The sequence below is a fragment of the Neofelis nebulosa genome, chromosome 5, assembly GCF_028018385.1.
Source record: "Neofelis nebulosa isolate mNeoNeb1 chromosome 5, mNeoNeb1.pri, whole genome shotgun sequence".
Lineage (NCBI taxonomy): Eukaryota > Metazoa > Chordata > Mammalia > Carnivora > Felidae > Neofelis > Neofelis nebulosa.
Window position 1 is genome coordinate 140855440 of NC_080786.1, and position 14992 is coordinate 140870431.

The window sequence follows — 14992 nt, forward strand, 5'->3', positions numbered from 1 at the left end:
ATTATTACCTTACGCTTTCAGAGAAATCTGTGCTTGTCCTGCATAGAAAAATCTAGTGGCAATTATGTACGAGAAGGCATGGTAGTTGTCAATTTCCGTGTGTTGATAAATGACTTTTAAGCAAATACAGAATACAAATGTGACAAAAAATCCTGCAAAAGGTACAACGTAGCCTATTTTTATGTCTTTTCTAAACACCTTAGCATTGACTTAAGTATTCAAGGGTGTTGAGTCTTTGAACTTTGGAAGCCATCTCTCCTGAGTCATATCTGCTGAAAGAGGGGACACTTTCAAAGAAAAGTTGTTGAGGCTGAATAAGTAGCTCTCCAAACCCAGTTTTGTTTAGCTAGGTGTCACTAGTGAGGTAGAACAAATACCAGGGGATACAAAGACATCAGAACGGAGTGGGTCTTCAGGTCTTACTAAGCAGATGTATGATGCTGGGCACATCACCGTTTCTCTGAGCTTACGAAACGATGTAGTTGAGCCAGCTGAAAACTAAGGTTCCCTCCTCTAATAATCTTCAGCGAGTAAGGAAGGAATGGCTGTCAGATATTACTACCTAATACCAAGAGACATGGCAATCGACATCCCTCAGCTTAATGAGCAAAGTCTCCTTCCCGACTATCTTTACCCAAAGTCTCCCCAGGCAGATTCTAAGTAGGAAAGATTGTGCTCTACACCTGCAATATATCTACCAATGAGCATGGAATCTGGAATATGGTAGGCATTTAATAAATACTTACGGAAGACCCAACATCCTTGATTCTTGGATTCCCTTGCTGCTTACCACAGCAAATGATATAAATAAATGTGTATGTACTTTTATTATGGCAAAACGTACATAGCACGAACCTTACTATTTTAACCATTTGCACGTGTACAGTTCATTGGCCTTAAATACAGCCAGTGTCGTGAAATCATCGCCACCATCTTTCTCCAGAACTTTTTTATCTTCCTAAACTGAAACTCTGCACCATTAAACCCTAACTCTCCATTTCCTCCTTCCCCCAGGACCTGACAATGACTATTCAACTTTCAGTCTCTGAATTTATTACTCCAGATACCTCTAGTTATACTCTAGATATAAGTGAGATAAAAAAAAAAATATGGGACACTCCAGAAATTTGCATCTCATACTCGCGTTGGAGCCGTGTTAATCTTTTCTTTATTGTTCCAATTTTAGCAGGTGTGCTACTGAAGTAAGCCCCACGGAGATACTTCTGAAACCTTCTAGTACTGCTTACAAATTCTGTGAGTGGTTACTGAGAACTACAGCGTTTGTTAGTGATAGGTCAGTGGCAAACGTAACGTTAGTTTTCTTTTTATTTAATAAAATCTGTTTGATAATAGAAAACTGTAACAATTTAAAAACTGTAACTATTAGCTGTAACTACGAACAAAGTTTCGTAAGTGAAAATTTTAGAAAATGACTTACTGGTATCATTGGAGACTTATAAACAGCAAGAAGTGTATGTTGTTTGGTCATAGTCATTAAGTAAAGAAAAGTTTTCCTTTTTTAATGTTTATTTTTGAGAGAGAGGAGAGAGAGAGAGAGAGAGAGAGAGACTGAGAGCAGGGAGGGGCAGAGAGAGAATCCCAAGCAGGCTCTGTGCCTTTCAGCACAGAGCCCAAAGTGGGGCTTGAACTCACGAACTGTGAGATCACGACCTGAGCCGAAATCAAGAGCCAGACATTTAACCGACTGAGCCACCAGGTGCCTGGGTAAAGAAAACAGTTTTAATGTAATAAAGAAAGGTCACGTTATGAATGATTAATGAATGACTAATGCCTTCATATCCAGCTCCATACACACTACTTTTCTTATGGTGTATGTCATATCAAAAAGAGCATATTGGCACCTCTCCTTTTTATCACATAAACCGACTACCATTTGAGAGAAAACCCATTTTAATTCTTTTGAGTCTTAGTACTCAACAAAATGAAGGTACGTTTTTTTCACAAAAGAGTGACTAATTTAAAATTGTGAACAGCAATCTTTCAACCTCCCCCAAAACCCCCCGCCCTAAACCCAGAATGTGAAATTCGGTTTGCTTCTCGAGTTTCCTAAATGAAAACAGTACAAAGTGCTAGTAAGTACAGCCATATTAACATGATATGCTCCTTCTTGCACTCTCAGCCCTCCACTGCTCATGTCCCAGGAAGTTCCTCCATAACTTGGCAAAGCTTCAGAAGCAGCTGGCTATGGCCTCGCGGCCACACCTCACTGTTACAGCCTCTGGAAGAGAAGACACGACTAGTTTGCCAAGGCCAAACTGGCTCAGGCTAGTGCTTCCGAGAGGCATGAATCTGGTTGCTGCCCCTTTTTCCTTCCTGGAGATGATAAGATCTCTGGTCTCTATGGGTCTTTGGACCAGCTTTACCAAGTTCATTGTTAAAGAGGAAGCTGAACACATGGTTCTTCCATCTTCTCTGAGGAGATGGGCAGACTCCTCTAAGTGCCACCTAAACCAAAAGCAAAGACAGAGCCGTACACGATACAGGGAGTCACCATTACCATTTACTGTGTCCAAGATGCAGTAAGATATAACTCATGTTTTTATTTTGAGAGAGAGAGAGAGAGAGAGAGAGAGAGAGAGAGAGAGAGAGAGAGAATGAGTGGGGGAGGAGCACAGGGAGAGAGAATCCCAAGCAGGCTCCATGCACAGTACAGAGCCTGACCTGGGGCTCAATCCCATGACCCTGGGATCATGACCTGAGCCAAAATCAAGAGCTGGACACTTAACCAACTGAGCCAACCAGGTGCCCTTAACTCATGTTTCCACGAACATAGGTAAATAAATAATATTTATAAAAAATTAAACATACTAAATAGGCTATTTTAAACCCACTGTTTTAGGTCAATAAATCTGTGAATAATAGTTGAAATTAAGTAGTACCCCTGTCCTGGGCCTCTGACCACTTGGTTTCTCACTCTCAGTCCAAAAGATTCTTTCTGAATAGTATTTTGATTCATACCCAGTCAACACTCCTTTGCACAACTGCCTCATAATTTAAAACAGGTTAATGGGTTGATCTCTTATTCTCGATCAGAAATGGTTCCCCACTGTCCATGACTGACTTTCTCAAGCAGCCCACAGTATATATGACAGGAGAACAGTTAACCAAAAGTAATGGGGCTAACTAGGGGAATACACTGTCAAATGTGTTTCTGAGTTAAACAGCAAGAGGCAAATTAACATTCCTTCCATACCTTGCCTCACATGCAAACACATTTCAAAATTAATCTCAATTTCAATGCATCTCTATATCCAGGGTGGCAGAAATACTGCCATTTTTTTCTCCTTTTTTAAAAATATGGACCTTGACGGCAGCTGCTTGCAAAAAGCAAAATCACCAGCCTTCTTCCAGTCTAAAATCACTGGTTGTTCCCAAGACTCGACCAAAAAAAAAAAAAAAAAATTCAGGACACATCTGCTGTAAGGTTCTATGCCAAGAAGTAGCCTAGCAGCCACCACTGTGGTCAAACTTTACTCCTCAATCATTTTTAGTTGCTAAGGATTTCTTTTTGGAATTTGATTCAAATTATAGGGCCATATGTAAGAGCTGATGAGTTAATAGAAAACTCCAGAGCCGCGCTGGACCATCAGAGGAATTGGTAGAGCTTAGTGTGGAAGGCACTGCCTCAGCTTCACCCACGTGGTCAGGGTGCGCGCGCACGCACACACACACACACACACACACACACACACACACGAGATACGGCACGAGAACAGACAAAAACTACTGATGTGTACTGCTCATCGTAATTAAAGAAAAAGCAAAATTTGGAGTAAAAGGTGACAGTTTGCTAAATTAATTTTCCTCCTACTTCTAGATAGTTAGTTACTCTCATAAATGGGTGAGAGTGGAATCATCTCATAATGGATACCTCTTCAAGGAGCGATGGTGCTTTAAAAACAACAGCAGTACCACCCAGATTGATCTACAGATCCAATGCCATCCCTTTTAAAATTGCCACTCTCTTTTTCGCACAGATGGGGGAAAAAAAAGGACCCTAAAATCCATATGAAAAGCAAGGGGCCCCACACGGTCAAAACAACCTTAAAAAAAGAACAAAGGTGGCAGACTCATACCTCTCAATTTCAAAACTTACTACATATTGTAATCAAAACCATGTCATATTGTAAGAAGACAGACATACAGAGCAAAGGAATGGAATTGAGAGTCAAGAAACAAACCCAGGGGTGCCTGTGTGGCTCAGTCGGTTGAGCATTTGACTTTCGGTTTTGGCTCAGGTCATGATTCCAGGGTTGTGGAGTCCTGAGTTGGGCTCCACGCTGAGCGTACAGCCTGCTTGGGATTCTCTCTGCCCCTCCCCCTCCTCGTGTACACACTCTCTAAAATAAATAAAATAAAATAAAATAAATATAAAATCTACCTAATTGAGAAGTCATTCATTATGAAAAATGAAGAGTATGAGTCGAATAAGTTGATAGCTCTCTCTCTCTCTCACTTTATGATTTATTTTCTCCTTGATCCCCTTCCTTGACTAACAGTTATACATATAAGGATACTTAAAATTCTCGGTACAAATGAATGTCCCATTCTGTTGGTTTGGCAAGTGCTATAAATATTCTATTTTAAACTTAGACTACTTTGGATTCATTAAATCCCAAAATCAATAGGTTTGTTAGGGGCAGAGAATGGAAACACTGTCTTTGAAATAAACATGCTGAATTTTTCCCAAAGAGTAGAACATTTTATCAAGAGGCCACAGTAAAATTGTAATAATAAATTAGAAGCATTCTTTCATTAGCACTAGTTTCTTGGTCTCCTGCCACATATTTCAATCCTACCCCATTCACTGTGGATTTATTCAGCCAGAGATCCTTCCAACATCTGTTTTATAATAATACGTGTTTTTATTAATTTGGAATGCTAAAAGGAAAAAAAACAATCCCAGGGTATGAAACAATTATGCCTTCCTTTCCCCTTTCCTTCCTACTGCCTTTCTCATAAATTGGTTATCACCGCGTTCTGTGATACAGCCATCTCTCAGTTGTGAGCACCAATAGTTTTAGCCTTGAGGTAGCTGCAAAAGGAAGCACGTTTGATAAATAACCTCAGAGCTGATAGAAAAGGCAGAAAAGAATCCTTTCAGCACAGACTTAAGGAAGATTACAAAGGGCAAAAAAACCCAACCATTCCGAGATAGCCATTTGCCAACGTGAAGGTTGAGCTGAACAGCAGAGGTGAAGGGACTCTGCCTTTTGGGAGGGTTAAAAGACAATTAAAACAGAATGTGGACCCTCAAGAGGGTGCATATTTTCATTAAAATATGGATTCTATCATTTGCTGAATGAAAAGCAAAGTCCTAAACAGCAATTTTAAATGAATGAGGGGATTTTTTCCCGCCTACAATGTCTTAAGCCTTTTTTTTTTTTGCAATAAAACTTCATAATTTGCATGCAAATGACTTTTTTTAAAGGGAAAACATTAAGTAATATATGGCTGTGCCTGAGAACTTGCACATAATAATTCAAACCGAACTGAAAAATTGTTATAAAATAATAAGAAAAGAAGCTTTTATAAAACTAAGAGGGCCATTTTGGTAATCCTACTTACTGGGGAAGCAAATCAAATAAATAGCCTCAGACTCTGATCGACAGGAGAGTCAAAGCAGACAACATACTTAGTAAGTCGAGTGTCAAAGTATGTGAGTTGGACAGATAACCAAAGAGCAGAGGGTCATGGAAATTATATCAAATTGCTTTGATACCTTTGCCAACAGCACCCAGTTTGTTGGCTTGATCATTTACAGCCACAGAGGATGCTGTAGCCAAGGAAAGAGATTTGTTTGGTGCGACATTGTTAGACGCTAAGGAAGGAGCTCAGGGTGGGTCTTTGGGGTTATGAAGGAGCCCATCTGATCAACCTAAGTGAAGGAGCATCTATCTTGCAGCCTGGGGATTTGCTTCAACCTTGTCTACAATTACTAATACCTATAAACACCAGGTCCTCTGCCAGATCCTAAGGATGCAAAGAAGACCAAGACGTGTCTGGGAAGAGGATGTGGGGTGGGTAGACATGTAAACAAAGAATTAAATACCAAGTAGAGTGTTAGAGGTGGATACATGGTGCTTTAGACGCTGTGGTTAAGTAGAAGAAAATTCTACGTGAGAGAGGAGAACGGGTAGCAGAGAAAGCATGAATGTTGGACTTGGGTAGACCTTGGGTCCAACGTCACCATCACCACTACAATCTGTAAGGACGAGTTAGCAACCTCTCTCTAAGGTTCGGTTGGTTTTTTCAACTGCAGACGGCGGATGCTATCATTGAATTCATCAGTGTTGTCGCTAGCTCCCATGCTGCATTTGGGTGAATTACAAGAAAGCTCTGCTTCTTCAAGGGGACATGGCCCAACATCAGAGGGCTTGGCTCTGTGAGTGGGATGCAGAATGTCAGCTGTACTCTTCACTTAAACCACCTGCCGCATCTGTATGTGGTGGCCCTGGACCTCAAGGGTGAATGTTCACAAACAACTTGGACTGTCAACATCATCCTAACACATACACATTAGTTTGCTACATGGCTGTCACTCAACTACCAGCCCTTCTCTCTTGCTCCCTATACACTAGTCGAGGTTTTATAGGAGCATGGACATTTCAGTTCAGTATTGAAGGATGCCATTTTTGAAACAAGGAAGAACCATTTACAGGTCTTGAGAATGGTAAGAAATCATGGCTGCAGGAGAGGAAGGTGTCATGGATAAATACAGGTCAATTGGCAGAACCCATAATGGAGACTGTAGTATGAATCAATTTCAAGAGAAATACAGTGATTTCTTCCTTATACACACTGGCTGAAGTGTGAGCAATGTGTGGGATATTCTGATAGTCTGGGATATGTTACTGGGATTTAGTGGACAGGCTGTTGCTAGACCTAGGGATTTGGAATTTCCTGGGGTTAACAGTGAAATAGCACAGACAGAGCGGATTCCTCAGGAAAGCAAAATGGCGAACAAGGCCAGAGACGAATTCACTGGCATGATGAATGAATGCTACGGTCCAGTCAGTCACTTTACCGTTCGTACAAATTTCATGCCAATCCATGCCCTTCCCTTCTTTCTACTATGGCTAGTTTCTTCCTCATTTTTGTTCCTATCAGAGAATTCTACTCTAATGGGAACATAAATTTAGTGAAACAGATACAGCTGTGTCACTAAAGCTTCCAGCAGTTCCTGAGACTGGCAAAAACCCTTCAAGAGCACCTGTTTTCCTTATTTAATAAAACTACTGTATTTTTTCTCTAGATATTTTGCTGCATTAAACATGTCCTAATTGCCCACATTCATAAGCACAAACTTTTATACAGCAGGCATGCATTCATAGGTACTTCCAATCTTGCTTTGCCAGTGGATCTAAATTTTAGTATCCTTATTTGCACAGAACTGGCTCTAAATCTAAAATTTGACTATATAGGGGCTCCTGGGTGGCTTGGTCGGTTAAGCATCCAACTCTTGGATTTGGCTCAGGTCACAATCTCATGGTTCATGGGCCTGAACCCTGAGTCAGGCTCTGTGCTGACAGTGTGGAGCTTGCTTGGAATCCTCTCTCTCTCTCTGACCTTCCCCTGCTTGCTCTCTCTCTCTCTCTCTCTCTCTGTCAAAAAATAAATAAACATTTAAAGTTTGATAATATTAAAAATGCAAGTCAGACTAATGACAAAGACTATCCGAAATTATTAGAAAGAGTACAAGAAGTAAGCCGGAAGAAATCTATGAAGATCCTATTTAGAAAATAGGCTAAAAACCAAACAAAAACCAACCCCAACAACTTCTACCGTGGAAAATTTAAAACTTTTACAAAAGGAAAGAGAATACTACGAAGGGCTCCCACTCTGCTTAAACAGATTAGCACTGTTGCCGACCTTCTTTCATGTAGATTCGTCCTTTAAAAGTGAGTTATTATTTTTTGTTAATTTTTTAATGTTTATTTATTATTGAGAGACAGAGAGACACAGAGAGTGAGCAGAGGAGGGGCAGAAAGAGGGGGAGACACAGAATCTGAAGCAGGCTCCAGGCTCTGAGCTGTCAGTACAGAGCCTGACGCGGGGCTTGAACCCATGAACTGTGAGATCATGACCTGAGCTGAAGTCGGTTGCCCAACCAACTGAGCCACCCAGGCGCCCCGAAAAGTGAGTTATTTTTAAATTTTCCTTCAAATGAAGAAGATAACTAAGCTCAATCCAGAAAAGGCATTCTCCCCAGGGTGCTCTCTTCCATAGCTTTGATACTAGGAGTTCTAATCAGAGGTAAATAGGTCTAGTTCATGGACATTCATTAAGGCAAATGCCTTGTTCTACAGAAAACAGCCATTTAAAAATGGAAGCAAGAAGGATTTTTTTTAAAAAGATTATTTTAGGATTTGATATCTAGTACATTTAGAAGGACAATTTTTTTTTTTTTTTTTCTTTTTAAACAACATGCTCATAATCCAACTTCAGAGTTGAGGCTTGTTTTTTTGTAAGAAAAAAAAAAAATCCCACGATTCTAAATTATGTGAATATCCTCCCTGTCAACTGAGATCTGAAGTTCACTGTATTGTCCTATTCTTGGGCATTTTGCAACACTCAAGATAGCTGAATCACCATCTGTTCTGTGGAAGTGGAACTCATGAGTAGCCACTGTTTTCAGTAGCATTTTGCTGAATAAAAAGCTCTGATCATTTAGTGAGAAAGAGTCCACCATAATTACTGGGTGAGGTCATTAACTTTCTAATCCTTTGCAATAGCTTATTCCCCTATAGTCTGGTATTACTAACAGCATCTCAGTTGAAGACACATAAGAAAATAAGCTTATTAAGACAGGTATAAGGCAAAAATGCATTCATCCAGAAGATCTGAACTCCACTTCATTAAGAGTGATGATTTCTTTGATTTTGTCCCTTCTACAACTTATTGGAGGACTTTCTTTTTTATGTTTATTTTTTTAATGTTTATTTTTTAGAGAGAGAGAGAGAGAGAGCGAGCGAGCTAGTGAGCTGGGGAGGGGCAGAAAGAGGGAGACACAGAAACCAAAGCAGGCTCCAGGCTCCAAGCTGTCAGCACAGAGCCTGATGAGGTGCTCGAACCCATGAACTGTGAGATCCAGTCAGATGCTTAACCAACTGAACCACCCACCCAGGCATCCCTGGAGGACTTTCTTTTTTCTTTTCTTTTCTTTTCTTTTCTTTTCTTTTCTTTTCTTTTCTTTTCTTTTCTTTTCTTTTCTTTTCTTTTCTTTTCTTTCTTTCTTTCTTTCTTTCTTTCTTTCTTTCTTTCTCTTTCTTTCTTTCTTTCTTTCTTTCTTTCTTTCTTTCTTTCTTTCTTTCTTTCCTTCTTTCTTTCTTTCCTTCTTTCTTTCTTTCTTTCTTTCTTAACGTGTTTAATTTTGAGAGAAAGAGACAGAGCACGAGTGGGGAAGGGACAGAGAGAGAGGGAAACACAGAATCCAAAGCGGGCTCCAGGCTCTGAGCTGTCAGTACAGAGCCTGATGTAGGGCCTGAACCTACGAACTGAGAGATCATGACCTGAGCTGAAGTCAGACGCTTAACCAACTGAGCCAACCACGGGACACCCTGGAGGACTTTCTTATACTTCCTTAACACACAATATTTAAAGGTTCCTTCCAATTTTCTATCCCCAAATACATCTAACAAGAATACTCATTTCTTTTAGAAATATAATAGCACGAAAGATTAATTGGAAAGCCTGTCTTCAATCCATGGTCTACATTAAAAACTCTCCGGACTGTCCTCTTAAGATCTTGGTCAACATTGACTTGAGTAGAAGTTTAGAGAACACTATCATGAAGTCTCTTTTTTAACCATGTAGCCTGAAGGATACTTGAATCCATCTGTTAACCGCCATCTGTTAACCGCCATGTTAACAACCATGAGCAGACCGCCATCACCTGATATATGCCAAATACTTTAGAGCAATACTCACAATATTTACAAGGCAGGACTGAGCTAGAAAAGAAAGAGTACAATAGGATTGGCACGAAATGTAACAAAGCAAGCCAAATGGTGTTTCAGGCACTTTTACAGGAGGAATTCCTGTAATGGGTGTACCCATCTACAATGTCCTGGGTGTTCTGATTTCAGACAACCTACCTCTATTTCCAACCCAATTAACAAAGGGCAGATTTATTATGGACAGGGATATATTGCTTATTTCCTGACAGTTTATGGACCAATCTCCAGGACACATACATTTCCTTTAGATTGAAAGATTCATTAACATAACTGCCATCTATGGGCTTTTGCCTGGTAAAGCCAAACAAATATGGGCATTCAGCAGGGGCGGGGGGGCGGGTTGTGGAGAATGATATTACGTGATACTTCACTCCCTTTCTAAGAAAAACAAAAATGTGAAAACGCACTGATTTGAAATATTAAATATGACGTTAGGAAAACTAGGGACATAAAAGACAGTGGACACACAACGCCAATTTCCTGGTTTTGATGATATATCATAGTTCTGTAAGATGTTACTGTTGAGGAAGGGGGGTGATGTGTATACTGGACCTCTCTGTATCAGTGTTCCATGAGTGTGTGATTATGTCAAAATAAAGGCTTAAAGATGAGAGGCACATATTTACTGAAGTTTAAACAACAACACGGTTCAGAGAACACACATGGCCATTGGGGGCGGGGCATCAGAAAGAACGGTTACTGAACTTCCATGTCAGAAGACACGGTTTTGTGCTCTTGCTCTACTACGGAGGACATGTGACACAGGCAAGTAAGTTTCTTAAATTCTAGGTTTGAGCTCTTTCACCCATAAAATGGAAATATCATGCCCACGTGTAAGGTTATGATTAGTTCTTTCCCCCCTACCCCCCCCCCCCCCCCCCCGCCTTGCCCCGCGAGATCTTTCACTGTGAAAGGGAAGTCTGCTCTTTTTCCTTCCATAGATCAGAGCACTGGGGATGCCTGCTGCAGACGAACTCAGTTACCTGATTTTCTCCTACAGGAGAGAACTATGTTTAAAGGTTCGGCATGAAAAGAACAGCTGACTTACCAACTTCATCCTGAATCTCCTCGGCCACGGCAGGCACATTGTAGAGCAGGGACAGAGACTGGTTCATGCGCTCGTAAATCACACGCAGATGTGTCATAACCTGCGATAAAGGGAAAAGTTTTTTCCTCACCGAGCACCACAGACAGATACAAATTTCCAAAATAAAACTGACAAAATGCTGGAACTTGTGTCCTAAAAGGGCATTCTTATTTTTCTTGTTCTTCCATTTTTTTCTTCTCTAACTTCAGAGCTGTTTTCAAGTTCCTATTGTATTGTATGCTTGGAGCCATAAATTACAAGGCCAACTGAAAAGAGCATTTCTGCCCAACACTGATTCCTAATATTTAGACTCCCTAAATAACCCCTAGTGCTCTAATTATATTTCTGCACAAATTTTCCAAAAGATAGGAACACATTTCAATTTGACTGGATCTTTCTCTTCCCCCCTTCCTTCCTCCCTCTTTTTCTATTGATCGATTGATTGATCGACCTACCCACTTACCTACCTGTTTAAAATTCTTCTATTTCAGGAAATGTAAAATTTCAGATTGCCAGAGGTAGATTTCATCTGTCAACCATTGGGAATGTGAATAAAACACATTACAAGGGCTTCACCTAGGCTCCCGTTATATCCAAGCACTGTGGTAGCAGTGGAATTTATGATTGCCCGTCACAATCCAATTGAACAAATTTTAGAGGTTTCGTTAATACAACTTTGGTTTTCTTCACTTTAGTCATCAGAGTTTTATTTTTTTTTTAAATTTTTTTTTTCCAACGTTTTTTATTTATTTTTGGGACAGAGAGAGACAGAGCATGAACGGGGGAGGGGCAGAGAGAGGGAGACACAGAATCGGAAACAGGCTCCAGGCTCCGAGCCATCAGCCCAGAGCCCGACGCAGGGCTCGAACTCACGGACCGCGAGATCGTGACCTGGCTGAAGTCGGACGCTTAACCGACTGTGCCACCCAGGCGCCCCTAGTCATCAGAGTTTTAAATGGATCCTTAAGAATCAGCACCATGGACACTCAGGATTTTTATATTCCTTATTATTTTCATAAATCAGGAAACGTCAAAGCACATGTTGGCGTAAGACAAGCCTGTAGAATTTACCAGGTATTAAAGAACTCTTGCTACAGAGGTCAAGCGCCCACAAGTACTCAGGGAATACCTTGGGATCTAACTCAAAGAGCAAGGCCACTGTGCTATCAACGTTGCACATGATGACCACACTCAGTGCTCACCTGGGACCGGATCTGAGCAGCTTTCTTTGGGTCCACCATGCGTACGTGTTCAAAATGCTTCAGGGTGTGTTGCCTGTCCTTCTGTTCAGCGCGGACATACTTCTTTAGCATGTTGAACACATGACGAGGCTGTTGTGGAAAAAAAAAAAAAACCCACACCTTTCAGGTCTGTGCAAAATACTGCTTCTTCCAGGGGCTCTGGGTCAGAGGTCCCACGAACTCATCCCATCATGTGAAAGGATTATGAGTCATCTTTTTGCAATTTTCCCACTACTTTCTTAATGGGTAATTACTTAGTTGATTGGCCATTTTTCATTTCGACAAGAGCATTTAGCATTCGGCATACAGGATGACTGTCCTTAATCAACATTTTCTTTTTAAATGGCAGTATACTGCTACAGAAAGAGATGATTTTTATTTTTAAGAGAGAGAGAGAGAGAGAGTATGCAAGGGGGGGAGAGGGGCAGAGGGAGAGAGAAAGAGAATCTTAAGCAGGCTACACGCTCAGCGCAGAGCCTGATGCGGGGCTCGATCCACAACCCTGGGATCATGACCTGAGCCAAAATCAAGAGTCGGACGCTCAACCAACTGAGCCAGCCAGGTGCCCCAAAGAGATGGTTTTGGAGCTGTAATATTTACGTTAGGTCCCTCCCCTCTCCCCAACCAAATATATAGGGGCATATGTAAGACTACATTTCTACATGTGTAGTCTTAGTGGTTATCTCCATAGTAACACTGCACAAATAACCCCATCACCAGTAGCATATAAAATACAATAATCAAGATGAGAAAAATAATAGACAACTTAACCACTACTAATTTGTAGGCCAAGGAATAACTCACAAGCTTTCAGGCACGTTAGTTTCCCAGGAGAAAGGCCAATGTGAAACTGTAGTTATTTTACTTTGAAATGTAATTAAATTCTTTCTATGCCATCAGATTCTAATTCTTTCAGCAACAATTAAGTTTCTTAGGTGCTTTTTTTTTCCCCTGATTGGTTGTATTTCATTTTTCCTCTAGAGTTACTTGAAAACATTCATCCTAATTAAAAAAAGGACAAAGGCTCCTTTGCCTTCAATGATTCCATTGCTATGTGTATTCTACTAAAGCATCCTACTATGTGATTTTGTGAAGTGATTTCCAAAGATACACATTTCTTCTTCATTAAAACAAACAAACAAACAAACAAACAAACAAGCAAACGAACCCTATGAAAGTTCATGTCAGGAATAGAATTTGCGCCATTTGGGCAAACCCAGTTATTACTAACCAGGTCATGGGCATCTTGAAAACTAGCTGGAAGGTACAGAATTTATTTCCAGAGATGGTATATTGGGAGTAGGGTGAAGGCTGTAGTATTTTATGGGATGTTCCTGCTCTTCTCCTTTGGCTGAGTTAGGGGTCACCTCCCCGATATCCCGGGGAGAAGTGGTATCCTTTTTTTATACCCCATGAAATGCTACATATATCTCCATTATTGCACTTAACCACAGTCTATTAAATTATTTCTCTTGTATTTTCTTTTTATTTTTATTTATTTATTTTTTTTATTTTTTTTTCAACGTTTTTTATTTATTTTTGGGACAGAGAGAGACAGAGCATGAACGGGGGAGGGGCAGAGAGAGAGGGAGACACAGAATCGGAAACAGGCTCCAGGCTCCGAGCCATCAGCCCAGAGCCTGACGCGGGGCTCGAACTCATGGACCACGAGATTGTGACCTGGCTGAAGTCGGACGCTTAACCGACTGCGCCACCCAGGCGCCCCATGTATTTTCTTTTTAAAGTTTACTTATTTTGAGAGACAGAGAGAGAGAGGAAAAGAGAGAGAGAAACCCAAGAAGGTTCCGCGCTCTGCTCTCAGCACAGGGCCTGACGTGGGGCTGGATCCAACAAACCATGAGATCATGACCTGAGCCAAGATAAAAAACCGGATGCTTAACTGACTGAGCCACCTGGGCAGCCCCAATTACTTATGTTTCTGACTGCTTTCTTGAACTGTTGACATCTTTAAGGGCCAGATTTGGTTTTTCTTTATCAGGGATCACACAGTACCCAGTGCCTGATGCAGAGAGGGTACCCTGTACTTGCTTGCTTTAGCTGTCTGCAGGCCACCTTCCTACACTTAAGAAAGGAAACAAATACAATAAAAAGAAAATAAGCCTGTGCTCATCTGCCTTATTTCTTTCATCCTACAAGAAACGTATTTCTCCATAATTCCAAAAAAAGGCAGACATCACAGCTAGCAACATAGCTTTTGGCAATGCATCATTATAATTCTCATTTGTACTCTGAAGTCTAGTTGAATCTACAAATCAGAGAATGATCTTTTAAACCCCAGAGAAGAAAAGTAATAAAAGAGATAATAACAACTGACCAGCTACATTGATTATATATATGTATGTGTGTGTGTATGTGTGTGTGTGTGTGTGTGTGTGTGTGTGTGTGTGTGTATGTATATATTTAAAAGACGATTCATTTAACGGCAGGATATTATTGAATGTAATGGATACTTTATATGCAGGATTGTGCAGTCAGGATATTACAAACCCTTGATCCCCTTGCTTGTTATTTAACACCAAGGCCTTTAAAAAACTCCCTCTAGGAGGGAGGCAAACCATAAGAGACTCTTAAATACTAAGAACAAACTGAGGGTTGATGGGGAGTGGGGGAGAGGGGAAAGTGGGTGATGGGCATTCAGGAGGGCAACTGTTGGGATGAGCACT

At 40.7% G+C, this 14992-nt stretch overlaps 1 protein-coding gene and 1 non-coding gene across 8 annotated transcripts in view; both read right to left on the reverse strand.

Moving 5' to 3' along the window:
* Positions 1-14992, reverse strand: part of APP (amyloid beta precursor protein) — a 279739-nt gene that overhangs the window by 53203 nt on the left and 211544 nt on the right. For all 7 annotated transcript variants that reach the window (XM_058731803.1, XM_058731802.1, XM_058731801.1 and 4 more), the window contains 2 exons: positions 12270-12398; positions 11029-11128 (listed from right to left, as the gene is read on the reverse strand). In XM_058731803.1, the coding sequence (XP_058587786.1) occupies positions 11029-11128; positions 12270-12398 (229 nt within the window). The remainder of the gene's footprint in view (positions 1-11028; positions 11129-12269; positions 12399-14992) is intronic.
* LOC131513277 (U6 spliceosomal RNA) lies at positions 1104-1210 on the reverse strand. The gene has a single exon (XR_009262504.1). It is a non-coding gene; the product is annotated as a U6 spliceosomal RNA (small nuclear RNA).